The sequence below is a fragment of the Hemicordylus capensis genome, chromosome 4 (assembly GCF_027244095.1).
Source record: "Hemicordylus capensis ecotype Gifberg chromosome 4, rHemCap1.1.pri, whole genome shotgun sequence".
In the NCBI taxonomy this organism is placed as follows: domain Eukaryota; kingdom Metazoa; phylum Chordata; class Lepidosauria; order Squamata; family Cordylidae; genus Hemicordylus; species Hemicordylus capensis.
The window spans coordinates 31,397,001-31,411,985 of NC_069660.1; the positions used below are offsets into that span (position 1 = coordinate 31,397,001).

Sequence of the window (14,985 nt, forward strand, 5' to 3'; positions counted from 1 at the left end):
AAATCCTCCTCTAGATCTAGGCTCAGTCACATTTTTTCTTCTCGCAGTGTCCAGTGCTGTTTATATCTCTTAGTAATTGGCTCCACTCCCTACACTGTAAAACCAAAACTGCACCATAGCAATAATTATGGGTAGACTAAATTTATCCCATGGGCCAGTGGTTCCCAAACATTTTACTAGGGAAACCCACCAACAAAATTCATCTTTGTCTTTCCTGCAAATTTTCCTTTGGACTTTCCAGTCAAGTCAAAGTATGTCCAATAACCACAAGTCACTTTGCACTGACAGTACCATAATATCCCATTTGATGGATGGAGATACAGTAGTCTTGCCTCGCAGAGAGTTAGTTATTTGCTGACTTCCTTCTCTCCTGCTTGTTTCTTTTACTCTTAAAGTAACATCCCCAATGTTTACATGAATGGGGCACACAAGTGAAAAGAAGCACATGTCTGCTGCCAGACTCTCCTATCTTTCTGGCAACCTCTCCATCAAGACTCTCCTATTTTTCTGGCAACCTGAAATTCATCACCCCATTCTTATGTCCCTCTTCCAATCATTTTTATTTTATTTTATTTTTATGATAACATTTGTAGACTGCCTCATACTTCCGTCTCCGAGCAGTTTACAACAATATAAAACATATTAAGACAAAAATGAAAACCTTAAAACAATTTGAAACCACAGTCGAGTTAAACTTGGGTGAAAAAAATAAGTCTGTAAAAACTTTTTAAAAGTTGTCAGAGATGGGGAGGCTTTTATTTCATCAGGAAGTGCATTCTAGATGAGCTGGTGGAAATTGCAGACAAACCTCTCTGAATGATCTCAGTGGGTGATGGGGCTCATGGCAAAGAAGATATTCTCTTAAATACCCAGGGGCTGAGCTGTTTAGGGCTTTATAGGTTACTAGCTGAACCTATAAAGTACTTGTTTGCTCCCCTTGCCCCCTGCCACAGGCCCTTCACCCCAGAGACCTCCCCACCCTCACTCACTCGGCCTCCCCTGCTCCCCTTCGTTCACTCACTCACTCAGTCGACCCAGGGAGAGGCAGTGGCATAGGTCAGCTCAAACTGCTGGCCTCCATTATGTTGCCCCACCAGGTCTCCATGCAAGAAGGATGGCTGATCTGGAGCTTCCTGTTCGGCCTGCATGGATGGGCCTTGGTGTGCTCTCCCACCCCGGCTTGGCCAACCTCGCAAGGAGACTTGGCGGGGTGACGGAGGCTGGCATTTGGAGCCGACCCAGGCTGCTGCCGCCATGATGCCATTGCTTGGAGGCACATGTTTTAATTGGTTGCTGCTGGGTTATGGCTGCTGCAAGGGCAGGGCTTGCTATGGACCATTTGCCATGGACCTCCTTAGGCTTAGCACCTTGTATTTTGCCCAGAAACATATTGGTCGCCAGTGTGGTTCTTTTAGTATAGGAGTAAGATGATGTCTCCGGGATGACCTGGAGATCAACCTAGCTGCCGCATTCTCTACCAGTTGGAGTTTCTGGACTATGTACAAAGGCATCCCCACACTGAGTGCACTGCAGTAATCAAATCTGGAGGTGACCAGCATATGTACCACTGTTCTGAGGTTGTTTATCTCAAGAAATGGACACAGCTGGCGTATCAGCCACAGCTGATAAAATGCACCTCTAGCTACTGCCTCAACCTGAGGCTTGGATCCAGAAGCACTCCCAGACTGTGTACCTGTTCCTTCTGGGGAAGTGTGACCCCATCCAGTACCGGCAGATCAAAATTGTCTCCCAAGTTCCAACCCTGCACAATAAGTATTTCCATCTTATTTGGATTCAGTCTCAGTTTCCACATTGTTCCTTTACAAGAACTTTCCACATAGTTCTTTTACAACACTGGATGCTCAGTGTGATATGGCAGACATTGCAGATTGAGCATCTCCACAATCACCTTTAAAGTGGCTGTGCACATCTGTTTGATCATTCCTGTGTGTAGCTGCTTCAAGCAAGATACTGTGTGCTTTTTAATAATAGCATGTTTAGAGGGCACATGGGAATACAGGCTTGAAGCCATTTTGTGCAGTGTTCTACAGGACTCATCTTCCTTCACCTTACAACAATCCCATTAGGTTACCAGGTTGCAACCCAAAAAATTGTGTGTAGTTTTAAATCTTTTAGGGTAGGAGTAGAAAATGTGACTGTAGCTCCTCCCACACATTCCTTCCTCAGTCCTGTTATCCTTTCTTCTCCCATCTGCCACAAGTTGTGAATCTCTAGATAATGCTGCACATCAGGTAGGGGAGGAGATTGAAAACCGGGATTTGGGGGATTATCTATCTATCTATCTATCTATCTATCTATCTATCTATCTATCTATCTATCTATCTATCACATTTTATTTTTTCATTCATTTATTTGTTTGTTTATTTATTTTACATATTTTATACCCCCCCAAACTTAGGTCTCTAGGCAGTTTACAACAAGATAAAAACAACATTAAAACATTAGTTAAAAACAAAAACAAAAAATTTAAAACACAACAATTAAAAATTTTTAAAACAATATTCTAAAACATTAAAAACAATCAAAACAGTTAAATGCTGCCTTTTGTCTGTAGAATCCAAAGTAGTTTATTGCATTAATAAAAACATTTTAAGAATATCATAAAATAGAAGTAAGCCACATGGTATGGGTTGGAAGAAGCTGCACCTGCATCAGGGAATGCGAGGGATCAATTGCATCAGGGAATTTAAGGCTAAATAGAAATTCTCTAGACTGTAGCCTGGCTAATGTTTTAATTGGTGTAGCTGTCCTCCTGTTTGGAAAATGCTAAGAACTTGACAGCTTAGAGGAAAGGGGGGGAAAGGTGTAGATAAAGGTAGCAAGAGAAAAATATGCATTAATGCAGGTTGCACATACTTAGGTTTGGTTTCTGTTGGAGATCAGCCTTTCACTGATTATGTGCCAAATGTTTCATGTATTTCTGCCCTAAAGCCATATCAATGAAACTCCCCTGGCTTTCCCCTCATAACATTCCTGCTTTCTTGGAAGGGTTTGTACCAGTGGGTTTACCGAACTCATGAAGATGCTGAAGAGGACAGAGCTCAGCAGTCAGACACTTCCAACTCATACCTAAATGGAAGTCATTCTGAGTCTTGCAAAGGAAGCCTCTCAATTGAAGAAAATGCAGACCTCGATCCTCTTAACAGCAGCCAAGAAGAAGAAGGTAAGAAGGAAGCCCATTCTTTGTCAGTGAAGGCAGTGATCTAGGCAGAAGCCTTGGACACTTTTTAATGGATGAAGAAGGGTCATTTTTCAGTGCTAAAACTCAAGATTTGCATGCAAAAGGTCTCTCAGTTTGCAGTGTGTGGAAAGATCTTGGCTTGAGACCTTGAAAAGCAAGTGCTGGTCAAAGTAGACTGTCCTGGGTGGGATGGATCAACATGGTCTGACTCAATTTGTTACTAAGGAAGTTAAGAAGAATTGAATTGTGGGGAAATGACCCTCTATCAGCCAAAGCAGGACAATTGCTCATAACTGAATAACTTCCAGTGTCTGCTGGTTATTTGAAAGAGGAGTGCTCAATTTGTCCAAAATTAGATTTCCTTCTGGTCTTCCATGTAACTCTGCACCCATGTATATTGTGATGACTGGGGAGCTTCTTGGGGATTTCCCTAGATTTTCCCCATGCATCTTCACATCCCTGCTTCATGTACTACAGTTGTCAGACTGTAGGGAAAGACTCTGGTAGGATATTGTACAAAACTTCTCTTCTGCCACTACTTGGAAGTTCTTTTGCTGGTACTGAGTATACAGGCTCTGTCTACAGAACATTACATCTGCTTTTTATTGACTCCCTTAAGCTATCAACTCTAAAGAAAACACTGAACCCATGGCTGTGATCGTGCAGGGTAATTGACTTAGCAGCTGCAATGTCAAGCCACAAACCAACATAATTACATAGTGTCTTGGCTTGTGGTCAGCCTATATCACATTGGGCAATGCTTTTTACTGAATTACTGTATCCCTTGTGCCACGTAGGATGCCAGCTCAGTCTGTGTCTTTCAGCTTGTTACCCCAAATTGGAAGTGATTGACTTGCAGCAAAACTGTGGCGTTCTTAATAATGGCAAGAAAAAAGGAGTGTGGGATGCTATTTACTGACAATCCTGTAGCTGCAGCCTGCTGACCAAGACAATTATTTGGGACATCTTGGCCCCACTGGGTATTTTAGCTACATGACTTCCCTCTGAAAGGCTTTACTTAACACCCTCATTCATGCTTGCTATAAAACCTGACATTTTCCAAAGGCACACACATGATTTTTTTAATCAAGGCACCATCCATATTTGAGGGTTTTTTTAAATTTCCAGCTCATGGGAGACAGGGAGAAAAACTTTATGTGAGGTATTGGCAGTGGCGGCCGGTGAGGGTGGTGCAGTAGGGGGTCAAGGGGTGAGAGGTACCTTTCAAACTCCTTACTGGCTATATCGCTGGCAGGCAGCATCAGTGTACCACCTGGCATCCTGAGCACTGGCTGCCATGCTTGAACCTATCGGCAGTAAGGCTAGTAAGGAGTTCTTAAGGTACCTCTTGCCACCCCATCATGCACCACCCTCACTGGCTGCCACTGGGTATTGGACTTCTACCAGGGAGGCATAGGGAGGATAGCTGGTCTTGTGGTAGCAAGCATGACTTGTCCCCTTAGCTAAGCAGGGTCCGCCTTGGTTGCATATGAATGGGAGACTAGAAGTGTGAGCACTGTAAGTTATTCCCCTCAGGGGATGGAGCCGCTCTGGGAAGAGCATCTAGGTTCCAAGTTCCCTCCCTGGCAACATCTCCAAGATAGGGCTGAGAGAGACTCCTGCCTGCAACCTTGGAGAAGCCACTGCCAGTCTGGGTAGCCAATACTGAGCTAGATGGACCTATGATCTGACTCAGTATATGGCAGCTTCCTGTGTGTGCAAAATGCCTCCAGGGATAGGTTGTGATGCTGAACTGGGCTTGACGCTGCTTCTAATTGTCTTATTTGCAGACTCTGGGTTGTAGTTTTTTGATGCCTTTTTGAGTTGAGCTGTAGGCCACTCTGAATGGATCTTTCCCCCTCTGATAAAGCTGCTGTTTTGTGTCCAGACTATAAGTCCTAAGATGTATGATTACGGTGGGAGGTGGTGTGGGGGGGACAACTTATTTTTCACCACCGCCAGCAACCAGGGCATTTTTATTTTTTGGTTTCCTCTCAGCAGCCAGTTCAGCACTATTTTTGTTACATTACATCATGAAAGAGGGACATAAATACTCATGAGGATGCAAGAGGAGGAGAGCTGGTATTGTGATAGCAAGCATGACTTGTCCCCATAGCTAAGCAGGGTCTGCCCTGGTTGCATCTGAATGGGAGACTTGATGTGTGAGCAGTGCAAGATATTCCCCTCAGGGGATGGAGCTGCTCAGGGAAGAGAATCTAGGTTCCAAGTTCCCTCCCCAGGTTCCCTCCCCATCTCCAAGATAGGGCTGAGAGAGATTCCTGCCTGCAGCCTTGGAGAAGCCGCTGCCAGTCTGTGAAGACAATACTGAGCTAGATAAACCAATGGTCTGACTCGGTATGTAGTAGCTTCCTATGTTCCTATGAGGTTCAGTTTCCCATATAGCATGAAGCTAACTAGGTGACATCAGTCTCTGCCCCTTAGCAGGTGTCCTCAAACCTGGGCCCCCAGATGTTGTTGGACTACAACTCCCATCATCTTCAATCACAATGTTCAGGGGTGATGGGAGTTGTAGCCCAACAACATCTGGGGACCTCTGCCCTTAGCCTAACATCCCTCAATTCTTATGAAAATGAAATTGGGTGAAGAAGCTTGGAACCCCTCAGGTCAAGGATAGGATACAGGTGTAAGCAAATATAATTAGTTACATTTCTATACTGCTCTTCTTCCAAGGAGCTCAGGATGGCATGCATGGTTCTCCTTCCATCTGCCCCATTTTATCCTCACAAGAACCCTAACTGACATCCAGACTAAGGAAGCACCAAAGTTTCCTACAAAGTGCTGCTGCTGCCACTAGTGTGGCTGTAATGTTTGAGCAGGGGTGGATTTTTGCCGATCTCCCTTGCCCGCAGAAGTGCTCTTCATGACCCAGAAGTAGGTCCCTGGCCACAGGGAGAACTTCCAGGGGCAAGGGAGATCAGCAAAAATCCTCCACCACTGGTGGGCACGCATGCTGCATTACTCCAGAATACAGCAGCAGCCCCTGCACAGCACCGATTGGAAATGTTGTTGCTTCCTTAGTCAGCCCCTGTGAGATAGGTTAGGCTAAGCAGTAATGATTGGCCCAAGGTCAGCCAATGAACTTTTGTGGCTAAGCAGGAATTTGAAACTGACGTTCCTTGGTCTTAGTCTGGTATACTTTTACACACTGACTTCCTAAAATAGGAAGATAGGAAGCAGCAACATACTGAGTCAGACCACTGGTCTATCTAGCTCAGTATTGTCTTCACAGACTGGCAGCGGCTTCTCCAAGGCTGGAGGCAGGAATCTCTCTCAGCCCTATCTTGGAGAAGCCAGGGAGGGAACTTGGAATGTAGATGCTCTTCCCAGAGTGGCTCCATCCCCTGAGGGGAAAATCTTACAGTGCTCACACTTCTAGTCTCCCATTCATATGCAACCAGGGCAGACCCTGCTTAGCTAAGGGGACAAGTTATCCTTGCTACCACAAGACCAGCTCCCCTCTCCTTGCTTGTTTGCTTGCTTGTTTAAAGACACCCCCATTGTGTTTGCAATCTGCAATTCAAAGCATTTTACAACAAAAGCATAAGTCAACAAAGCAGTATAAATGAAATAGAACAAACAACAAGTGAACAGTAATTAAAAGCAATAACAGACCTTGGTTTAGCTAAGGGGACCTGTTTCATTGACCTATGGGTCAATGAAATTCCTAGCATGCTTTCAATTTGACACTGAGCATTTTCTGGATAGGATCTCTAGTATGACTGCCTATAACCTCGTGCACCAGAAAATCTCAAGACATTTAGAATGGCTTTGATGGTTTATGACTGGAAGAAATACCACTGACAGGATCTCAAATGAATTTGTTAACTGAGCAGAAGTTAGCAGGGCTTTTTAAAGTTTATTGATAACATTAACATTTAAAGCCTTCTGAATATTCATGTTTACATTCTGTGCCCTTTGCTCACTCACGGTGTGATGTCATGTAATCTGGTTGAATGATTGGATCGACCCTCCCACAAAAAGCGATAACCTATCTTGGTACTGGATGAAAGCAGGGAGTGGGGGAGTTGTGCTCTGCTTTGAAAGAAACAGATGAAGGGGTTTTTCTAAAGAAGACTACTTGTTCCAAAGGAAGTTTTTGTTTGGAGATATAGAGAGAGAAAGCTGGGGTAGGGAACCTTGGTTCTCCAGCTATTGGGAGATTATGGGAGTTGCAGTTCAGCAAATAGCTGGAGAGCCAATGTTGCCTACCTCTGATATAGAGGTTATTTGGAAATTATCAGCAGTGGCAGGAGAAAAGGGGACTAAGGGTTTCTGCCGCCATTCTTGTGCTTGACACCTATATTGGCCTAGTTGCTTGCATCTGCTTGGTTTGTGTCTGTCAGGGGTCACTGGGGCTAGAACTAGGAACCCTTGGCTCAGTAGGTAACCACCCTGTGCTGTGAGCTATCAGGACAGCAAGCTGGAAGACCTTACATGGTCTTAGGCTATGGACTGGCCTTGCCTATCCAAAGTGACCACTGATCAACAGAAAGAGCTATAAAAGACTTCCTATTTGACTGGGACTTTATCTGGTACTGTGGTCAGTACTCTTGACTGCTGAACAGCTCTATCCAACCATTGACTGACATATGACAAATGGTACACTTGCTAAATGAACAAAGTTGCACTAGCGCAAGGTAATTGCATAGCTGTGCAAAGACACAGGGATTTTCAAAACTGTGTGAAAGCTTCCTTTAAAACACAGAAGGCATGCCACAGGTTGTTCACCTGTTGCACAAGCTCAGACATGCACTAGTGCAACACTAGTTTGGAATACAAGCACTGTTCCCTCTAAGGTGCGCGCACGCACAAGTTTTTGGATGTCTGCTCAGTTCATTTTAGATCTTGCTCAGGTTGAATCAGGAAGGCCCCATTCTGAATGCACATGCGCGCGCACTGCCTTGATACTGCTGCCCAGAACAAAACTCATTCTGCACAGAAGTGAAAAAAATCAGAGGGACCACTGAACACAAGCTCCAGATTCGGCTAAAGTAGTTAACAAAGCAGCCTTGCACAATGTTCTTGTTAGATGTTGGCCAGTTATGACAACTAAACCTTGTTTTTCAGGTTTGTCCCTCCAGAATTTTGGCCCTCCTCTGATCATCAGAGAAGACACTCCTCTCATCAGCTTAACAGTGGACAATGTTCACCTGGAGCATGGTGTCGTGTACGAATACGTCAGCACTGCTGGGATCAGATGTTTTGTCCTGGAGAAGACTGTTGAGCCAAGGGGGTCCTTCAGTCTCACTGCAAAGGTTTATACCATTCAACTTTGTGCTATAATGTATTGATCCAGACTTCTACGTTCCCCTGTCCCTGAATGAAAGGGTGACTAACATATAAAAACAGGAATAGCACCTTTTAAATAGAAATATATTAGAATACAACTGGCTTCAAAAGGGCCCCCTTCTGATGCCAGAGAAATAGATACTTGCCTGGGCAAGCATTAGAAAATGGGTATGATCCAGTCAGAGTTAAGCAGATTTAAATCCCATTTATTTTTATTATTTATTTATTTATCTAATTAACATATTTGTATACCGCCCAAAACACAAATCTCAGGGCAGTTTACAACAAAACAATACAAACAACAAATAAAAAGGTTGAAACATTACAATAATTTAAAATTTAAAACAATGTTAACCATTAAAAACCACCAACAAACTATTAAAACAGTATCTAATTAAAAGCTTTGGTGAACAAATGCATCTTGACTTTTTAAAAGCTGTAAGCGATGAGGAGGCTCTTATTGCAACAGGGAGCTCATTCCAAAGCCTCGGGGAAGCGATGGAGAAGGCCCATCCCTGAGTAGCTACTAGATGAGCCAGTGGCAACAGAACATAAGAACTGCCCTGCTGGATCAGGCCCAAGGCCCATCTAGTCCAGCATCCTGTTTCTCACAGTGGCCCACCAGATGCCGCTGGAAGCCACAGGCAGGAGTTGAGGGCGTGCCCTCTCTCCTGCTGTTACTCCCCTGCAATTGGTGCTCAGAAGCATACTGTCTTTGAGGCTGGAGGTGGCCTACAGCCCTCCAACTAGTAGCCATTGATAGACCTCTCCTGATGATCTTAGACCTCTCCTGATGATAGACCTCTCCTGATGATCTTGTCAAAAGACAAACCTCTCCTGATGATCTTAATGGGAGGTGGGGCTTATAGAAAAGAAGATGTTCTCTTAAATACCAGAGCCCAAGCTGTTTAGGGCTTTATAGGTTATAACTAAGACTTTGTATTTTGCCCAGAAACTTATTGGCAGCCAGTGTAGATCTTTTAAGATAGGAGTGATGTGGTCTCTCTGAGATGATCCAGAGACCAATCTGGCTGCCGCATTCTGAACCAACTGCAGTTTTCAGACTATGTACAAAGGCAGGCCCACATAGAGCACATTGCAGTAGTCAAGTCTGGAGGTTTATTCCACACACAGAGACACATATACATACATACATACATATATGCATATACATACACAACAATATATATTCTTTTGCAATATATGCCTTGGGCCTTGTGTCAGCAGTAGTTTGGGAGAGGAGTTTTATTTTATGTTATTTTTCACTTTATTGGAAGCTCTGATGTTTGGGGATTAAGCACAAGAACTGCACAAAACCGCCTGCCGTTTATGTTTATGTTGTTTCATCCACCAGTTATTGTCAAAGAGTTGTTTGGAAATTCTTTGCATGATGTTCATGCCAAACAAAAGAATTCACTTCTCCTTCAGATTTTAGAGGCCTTTGCTATCGACGACACTTGCTTTGTGAGGAACTGCAGGAGGCTCATGTCCCTCAGCAGTGCTGTGGTTCGGACCATGCCCCAGTATGAATTCCGGCAGATTTGTGACACAAAATTGGAGAGTATCAGCAGAAGGATTGCCTGCTATGAAGAGGTAGGATTCCTATGCACAGTACAGTCAGCTCCTATGACATGCATATGTAGTGTCACTAGCCCATAATGATATCTTCAGATAATATTTATTTCCTAAAATTATAAACCACTTTTTCTTTATAAAATTATAAACCACTTTTGCTTGTGTGTATGTGTGTTCATTTGTGTCTATTAAACTTTCAAATGGCTACTTAGTTTTACTGAGATTGCAAACTCATGTCAGCTTCTGATTGAGAAGTACCCACGCCTGATTCTAAGACCCTTGCTGGTGTGGAAGCTAGCTACCCAATCCAATAGCCAGGCCTGTCTTCAGGCGCAGAGGGAGCCAAGCAGCGGCCCAGATTCTGCCGCCACCGTGGCCTCCCTAGCCCCACTCCATGCATCTGACATGTGATGCAGGGCACGTTTAGCCACGCCGCCTGCATCATATGTCAGGCGCAGGGGCGAGGTTTCACTCCCAAATGGGGCCATGCAGCCCCATCCAGGAGCAAGATTGGCCAGCGCTGTGTTTGCAGCGTGGTCAGGAGCGGCTCTCCCTGCCTTTAAAAGGCAGGGAGAGTTGCTCCAGCCGTGCTGCCAACACAGCACTGGCTGTTTTCGCTTATAAATGGTTTGGGAGTGAAATCGCACCCTCAACACCTGACATCAAACGCGGGATGTGTGTGTGTCTGGGGCCGTGAGGCGTGGCCCCTGATTGGCAGTGGCCCAGGTTCTTTGAACCCATTTGCCCAATGGTGGCTCCGCCCCTGCCTGTCTTTTTAAAGAAGCCAAAATATCATTAATCAAGGCTGACATCCAAACTAATGCTGTACTTGCACAGCTTTTTACTCTGTGCGTTGCCCAGAGAAGAATTGTTATGATGTGGCCATACAAGTCAGTTGGGTTTTTAAATTATTATTATTATTATTATTATTATTTATTTTGTTTACACAGTCAGACAGGTGTTATTGACTGGTTTGTTTTATCCAGACATCGAGTCCTTCCCAAGGACCTGGCATGGCTGAATTTTATTGTCAATGTTGTTGCTGTTATAGATATCGTCGCAGAATATAGGCTGTTCCCAGTAAAGCTGCTTTTTGTAATTGGCTGGTGGTGATTTCTGTGGCCCCTATGGTGTTGAGGTGCTCTTCAAGGTGTTTTGGAACTGCACCCAGGGCGCCAATTACCACTGGGATTACTTTGGTCTTTTTCTGCCACAGCCTTTCAATTCCAGTTTGTAGATCTTTGTATTTGGTTATTTTTTCTATTTATTTTTCTTCAATTCTGCTATCCCCTGGTATTGCTATGTTGATTATTTTCGCTTGTTTTTCTTTCTTCTTGACTACAGTTATATCTGGTGTATTGTGTGGCAGATGTTTGTCTGTTTGTAGTCGGAGTCCCACAATATTTTTACATCTTCATTATATTCAACTTTTTCCATTTTATGGTCCCACCAATTTTTGTCTACAGGTAGCTTGTATTTTTTGCAGATGTTCCAGTGTATCATCCCTGCTACCTTGTCATGCCTTTGTTTGTAGTGAGTCTGTGCGATCTTTTTACAACAGCTGATTAGGTGGTCCATGGTTTCATTTGCTTCTTTACAAAGGTGGCACTTGCTGTTTGTTGTGGATTTTTCGACTTTTGTTCTTATTGCATTTGTTCTCAGTGCCTGTTCTTGTGCAGCCAGTATTAAACCCTCTGTTTCTTTCTTCAAGTTGCCATTCTTAAGCCATTGCCAGGTCTTGGTGATGTCTGATTTTCCACTTATATTGTGCAAATATTGACCATGCAGTGGTTTATTTCTCCATTTTTCTGCTCGGTTCTTGACTTGTTCTTTCTTGTAGGCCTGCTTTGTTTCATTGGTGTTGAATAGTTTCCCGTTATTGACCATTTGAAGTGCATCTTCTTCACTGTCCTTTATATATTCTCCAAGGCTTCTTTTCTCCTCCTCTACTGTTTGATGGACTTGCAGCATTCCTCTTCCACCTGAGCTGCGAGGGAGGTATAGCCTATCTACATCACTGCAGGGGTGCAGAGCATGACTGATGGTCATGATTTTCCTGGTCTTACGATCTAGCGTCTCTAGCTCTGCCTGGGTCCAGTCTATTATTCCTGCAGTGTATCTGATAATAGGTATAGGCCAGGTGTTTATGGCTTGTATGGTGTTCCCGCCATTGAGTTTGGACTTTAGGATTTTTCTAACTCTCCTGATGAATTCACTTCCAATTTTTCTTTTAACTTCAATGTGTGCGATGTAATCAGCCTGGAGAATGCTCAAGTATTTGTAATGTTCTTTCTCTTCCAGGTTCTTGATGTTGCTTCCATTGGGCAGTTCTATTCCTTCTGTTTTTGTTATTTTCCCTCTGTTCATTATTAATGCAGCACACTTGTCTAGTCCAAACTCCATTGCTATAACGCTACTGAATATACGGACAGTGTTTAGCAGTGATTCAGTTTCTGACTGGGACTTTCCATACAACTTCAGATCTTCCGTGTACAGCAGATGGTTGATTTTACCTGATGTTTTAGATGTTTGGCATCCGAGGCCTGTTTTGTTTAGTATTTGTGAAAGTGGAGTCATGGCGATTACAAACAACAGAGGGGATAGTGAGTCCCCTTGGAAAATACCTCTTCTAATGCTAACCTGTCCAGGTGTCTCGCCATTGATTGTTAACTGTGTACTCCACATGCTCATTGCTTTTTTAATAAATATCTGAATGTTTTTGCTGACACCAGTTGTTTATAAACATTTTAGTATCCATTTGTGAGGCAATGAGTCGAAGACTTTCTTGTAGTCAATCCATGCAACACTTAGATTGGTTTTTCTTCTCTTGCAATTTTCTAAAATCATTTTGTCATCAGTAGCTGGTCTTTTGTGCCTCTGGTGCTCGGGCAGTTTCCTTTCTGTTCAACTGGAAGCTGTTTGTTAGTTAATAAGTGTTGCATTACTTCATCTGCTGTTATTCCAGTTAATAATTTGAACGTGGTTGGCAGACAGGTTATTGGTCTATAATTACTTGGAACTGCATCTTTTGTTGGGTCTTTCATTATGAGATGAGTTTTCCCAGTTGTTAGCCATTGTTCAATATCACCTCCTTGCAAAATGTGATTGAACTGTTTTGATAGTTGTTTATGAAGGCTTCTTAGGTGTTTAAGCCAAAAGCCATGCAGTTGATCGTCGCCTGGAGCAGTCCAATTTTTAATTTTCTTTGCTCTTTCACTTATTAATTCTAGTGTTATTATTAGATCTTGCATTTATTGGTTACATTTTTTTACCTCTTTCACCCAGCCTGCTTTTTAATTATAATCTATTGGATTGTCCCATAATTTCCCCCAGAACTGCACTGTTTCTTCTTTATTTGGTGTTTCTAGGTTTCTTGCAGTTTCTCCTTCTATGCTTTGGTAGAAACGTCTCTGATTCGACTGGAATTGGAGATTCTTCCTGTGTTGTGTAATTCTGGCTTCGTATCTGCTAATCTTCTTTGACACTGCTGTTATTTGCTGCTTTATTATTTCCAGGACTTCTCTAATTTTCCTTGACTCTAGGTAGTATTTTTAGATCAGATACTGTTTGGTGTTTTCATTCTTCAGCTTCTTGTCTTTCATATCTTTCAGTTTAGTAGCATATGATCTAAGCCTGGCGATTTTATTTTCTGACCTAATCTTCCATTTAGGTGATGTACTACTTACCTTTTTTTACAGGTCCAGTGATCTTATATCTGAGCACTTGTGTTGTTATTGTTGCTGCAGTGAACATTAGTTGGTTTGTTTCTTGCAAATTATTGGATGTTATTTCTGCAAGTGCAGCATTTATATCTATTTATATCTATTTATAGCTGGCCGTTACAGGGGAAGGGAAGTCAGTAATTTAATAGCTGTTTCCACTTCCAACTGTTCTGTCAACTCTTCGGTCTTGGGGAGCAGCTCTAACAACCCACAGAATCTGGCCTTGCTCCTTTGCAATGCCAGGTCAGTTCAGAATAAGACCGAAATTATCCACGATCTGATCGTGGATGAGGGAGCTGACCTGGCATGTATAACGGAGACCTGGTTGGGGGAGGCGAGTGGTCCAGTGTGGGCTCAGCTTCTCCCACCAGGTTACTCTGTCATGGAACAGGCCAGGGGAAGTGGGCGGGGTGGGGTGGAGTGGCTGTGGTCCATAAGAATACCATTTCCCTTACCAGGGCCCCTGTGAGACAGCTAACTTATATTGAGTGCATATTTTTGAGGCTGGGAACTAAGGATAGATTGTGGATTCTGTTGGTGTACCATCCACCCCGCTGCCCAACTGACTCCCTAACTGAGCTGACGGAGCTGGTCGCAGAGTTGGTGTTGGAGTCTCCTAGACTTTTGGTGCTGGGGGACTTCAATATCCACTTTGGGGTTGGCTTGTCTGGTGCGGCTCAGGAGTTCATAGCAGCCATGACAACTATGGGCCTATCTCAACTAGTTTCTGAACCGACTCACGTTGCCGACCATGCACTCGATTTGGTCTTTTGTTTGGATCAGGCGGGTGTTCCTGACTTGGACTCCACTATTTCTGCAAGGTCTATGGAGGAGGTGTCCAGCAATCCTTCTTGCAGTATTAGATTGGATCAGTTTCAATCTGTGACTCCTGAGGATGTGGACAAGCTGCTTGGGGCGGTGTGGCCTACCACCTGTTCTCTGGATCCTTGCCCGACTTGGCTGCTTCTATCTAGCAGGGAGATTGTTGGAGATGGCCTAATTAATATCATAAATGCATCGCTGAGGGAGGGTAGGGTGCCCCCCTGCCTGAAGGAGGCAATGATTAGACCACTCTTAAAGAAGCCTTCCCTGGACCCCTTAGCGATGGACCCCTTAGCGATGGACCGCTACAGGCCAATCTCCCTTGGTTGGGCAAGGTGATTGAGAGGGTGGTGG

General features: G+C 43.8%; 1 protein-coding gene across 5 annotated transcripts in view; it reads left to right on the forward strand.

The window, feature by feature from the left end:
- PREX1 (phosphatidylinositol-3,4,5-trisphosphate dependent Rac exchange factor 1) overlaps positions 1-14,985 on the forward strand; it is a 338,510-nt gene that overhangs the window by 277,776 nt on the left and 45,749 nt on the right. For all 5 annotated transcript variants that reach the window (XM_053247478.1, XM_053247480.1, XM_053247479.1 and 2 more), the window contains 3 exons: positions 3,010-3,184; positions 8,291-8,478; positions 9,941-10,105. In XM_053247478.1, the coding sequence (XP_053103453.1) occupies positions 3,010-3,184; positions 8,291-8,478; positions 9,941-10,105 (528 nt within the window). The remainder of the gene's footprint in view (positions 1-3,009; positions 3,185-8,290; positions 8,479-9,940; positions 10,106-14,985) is intronic.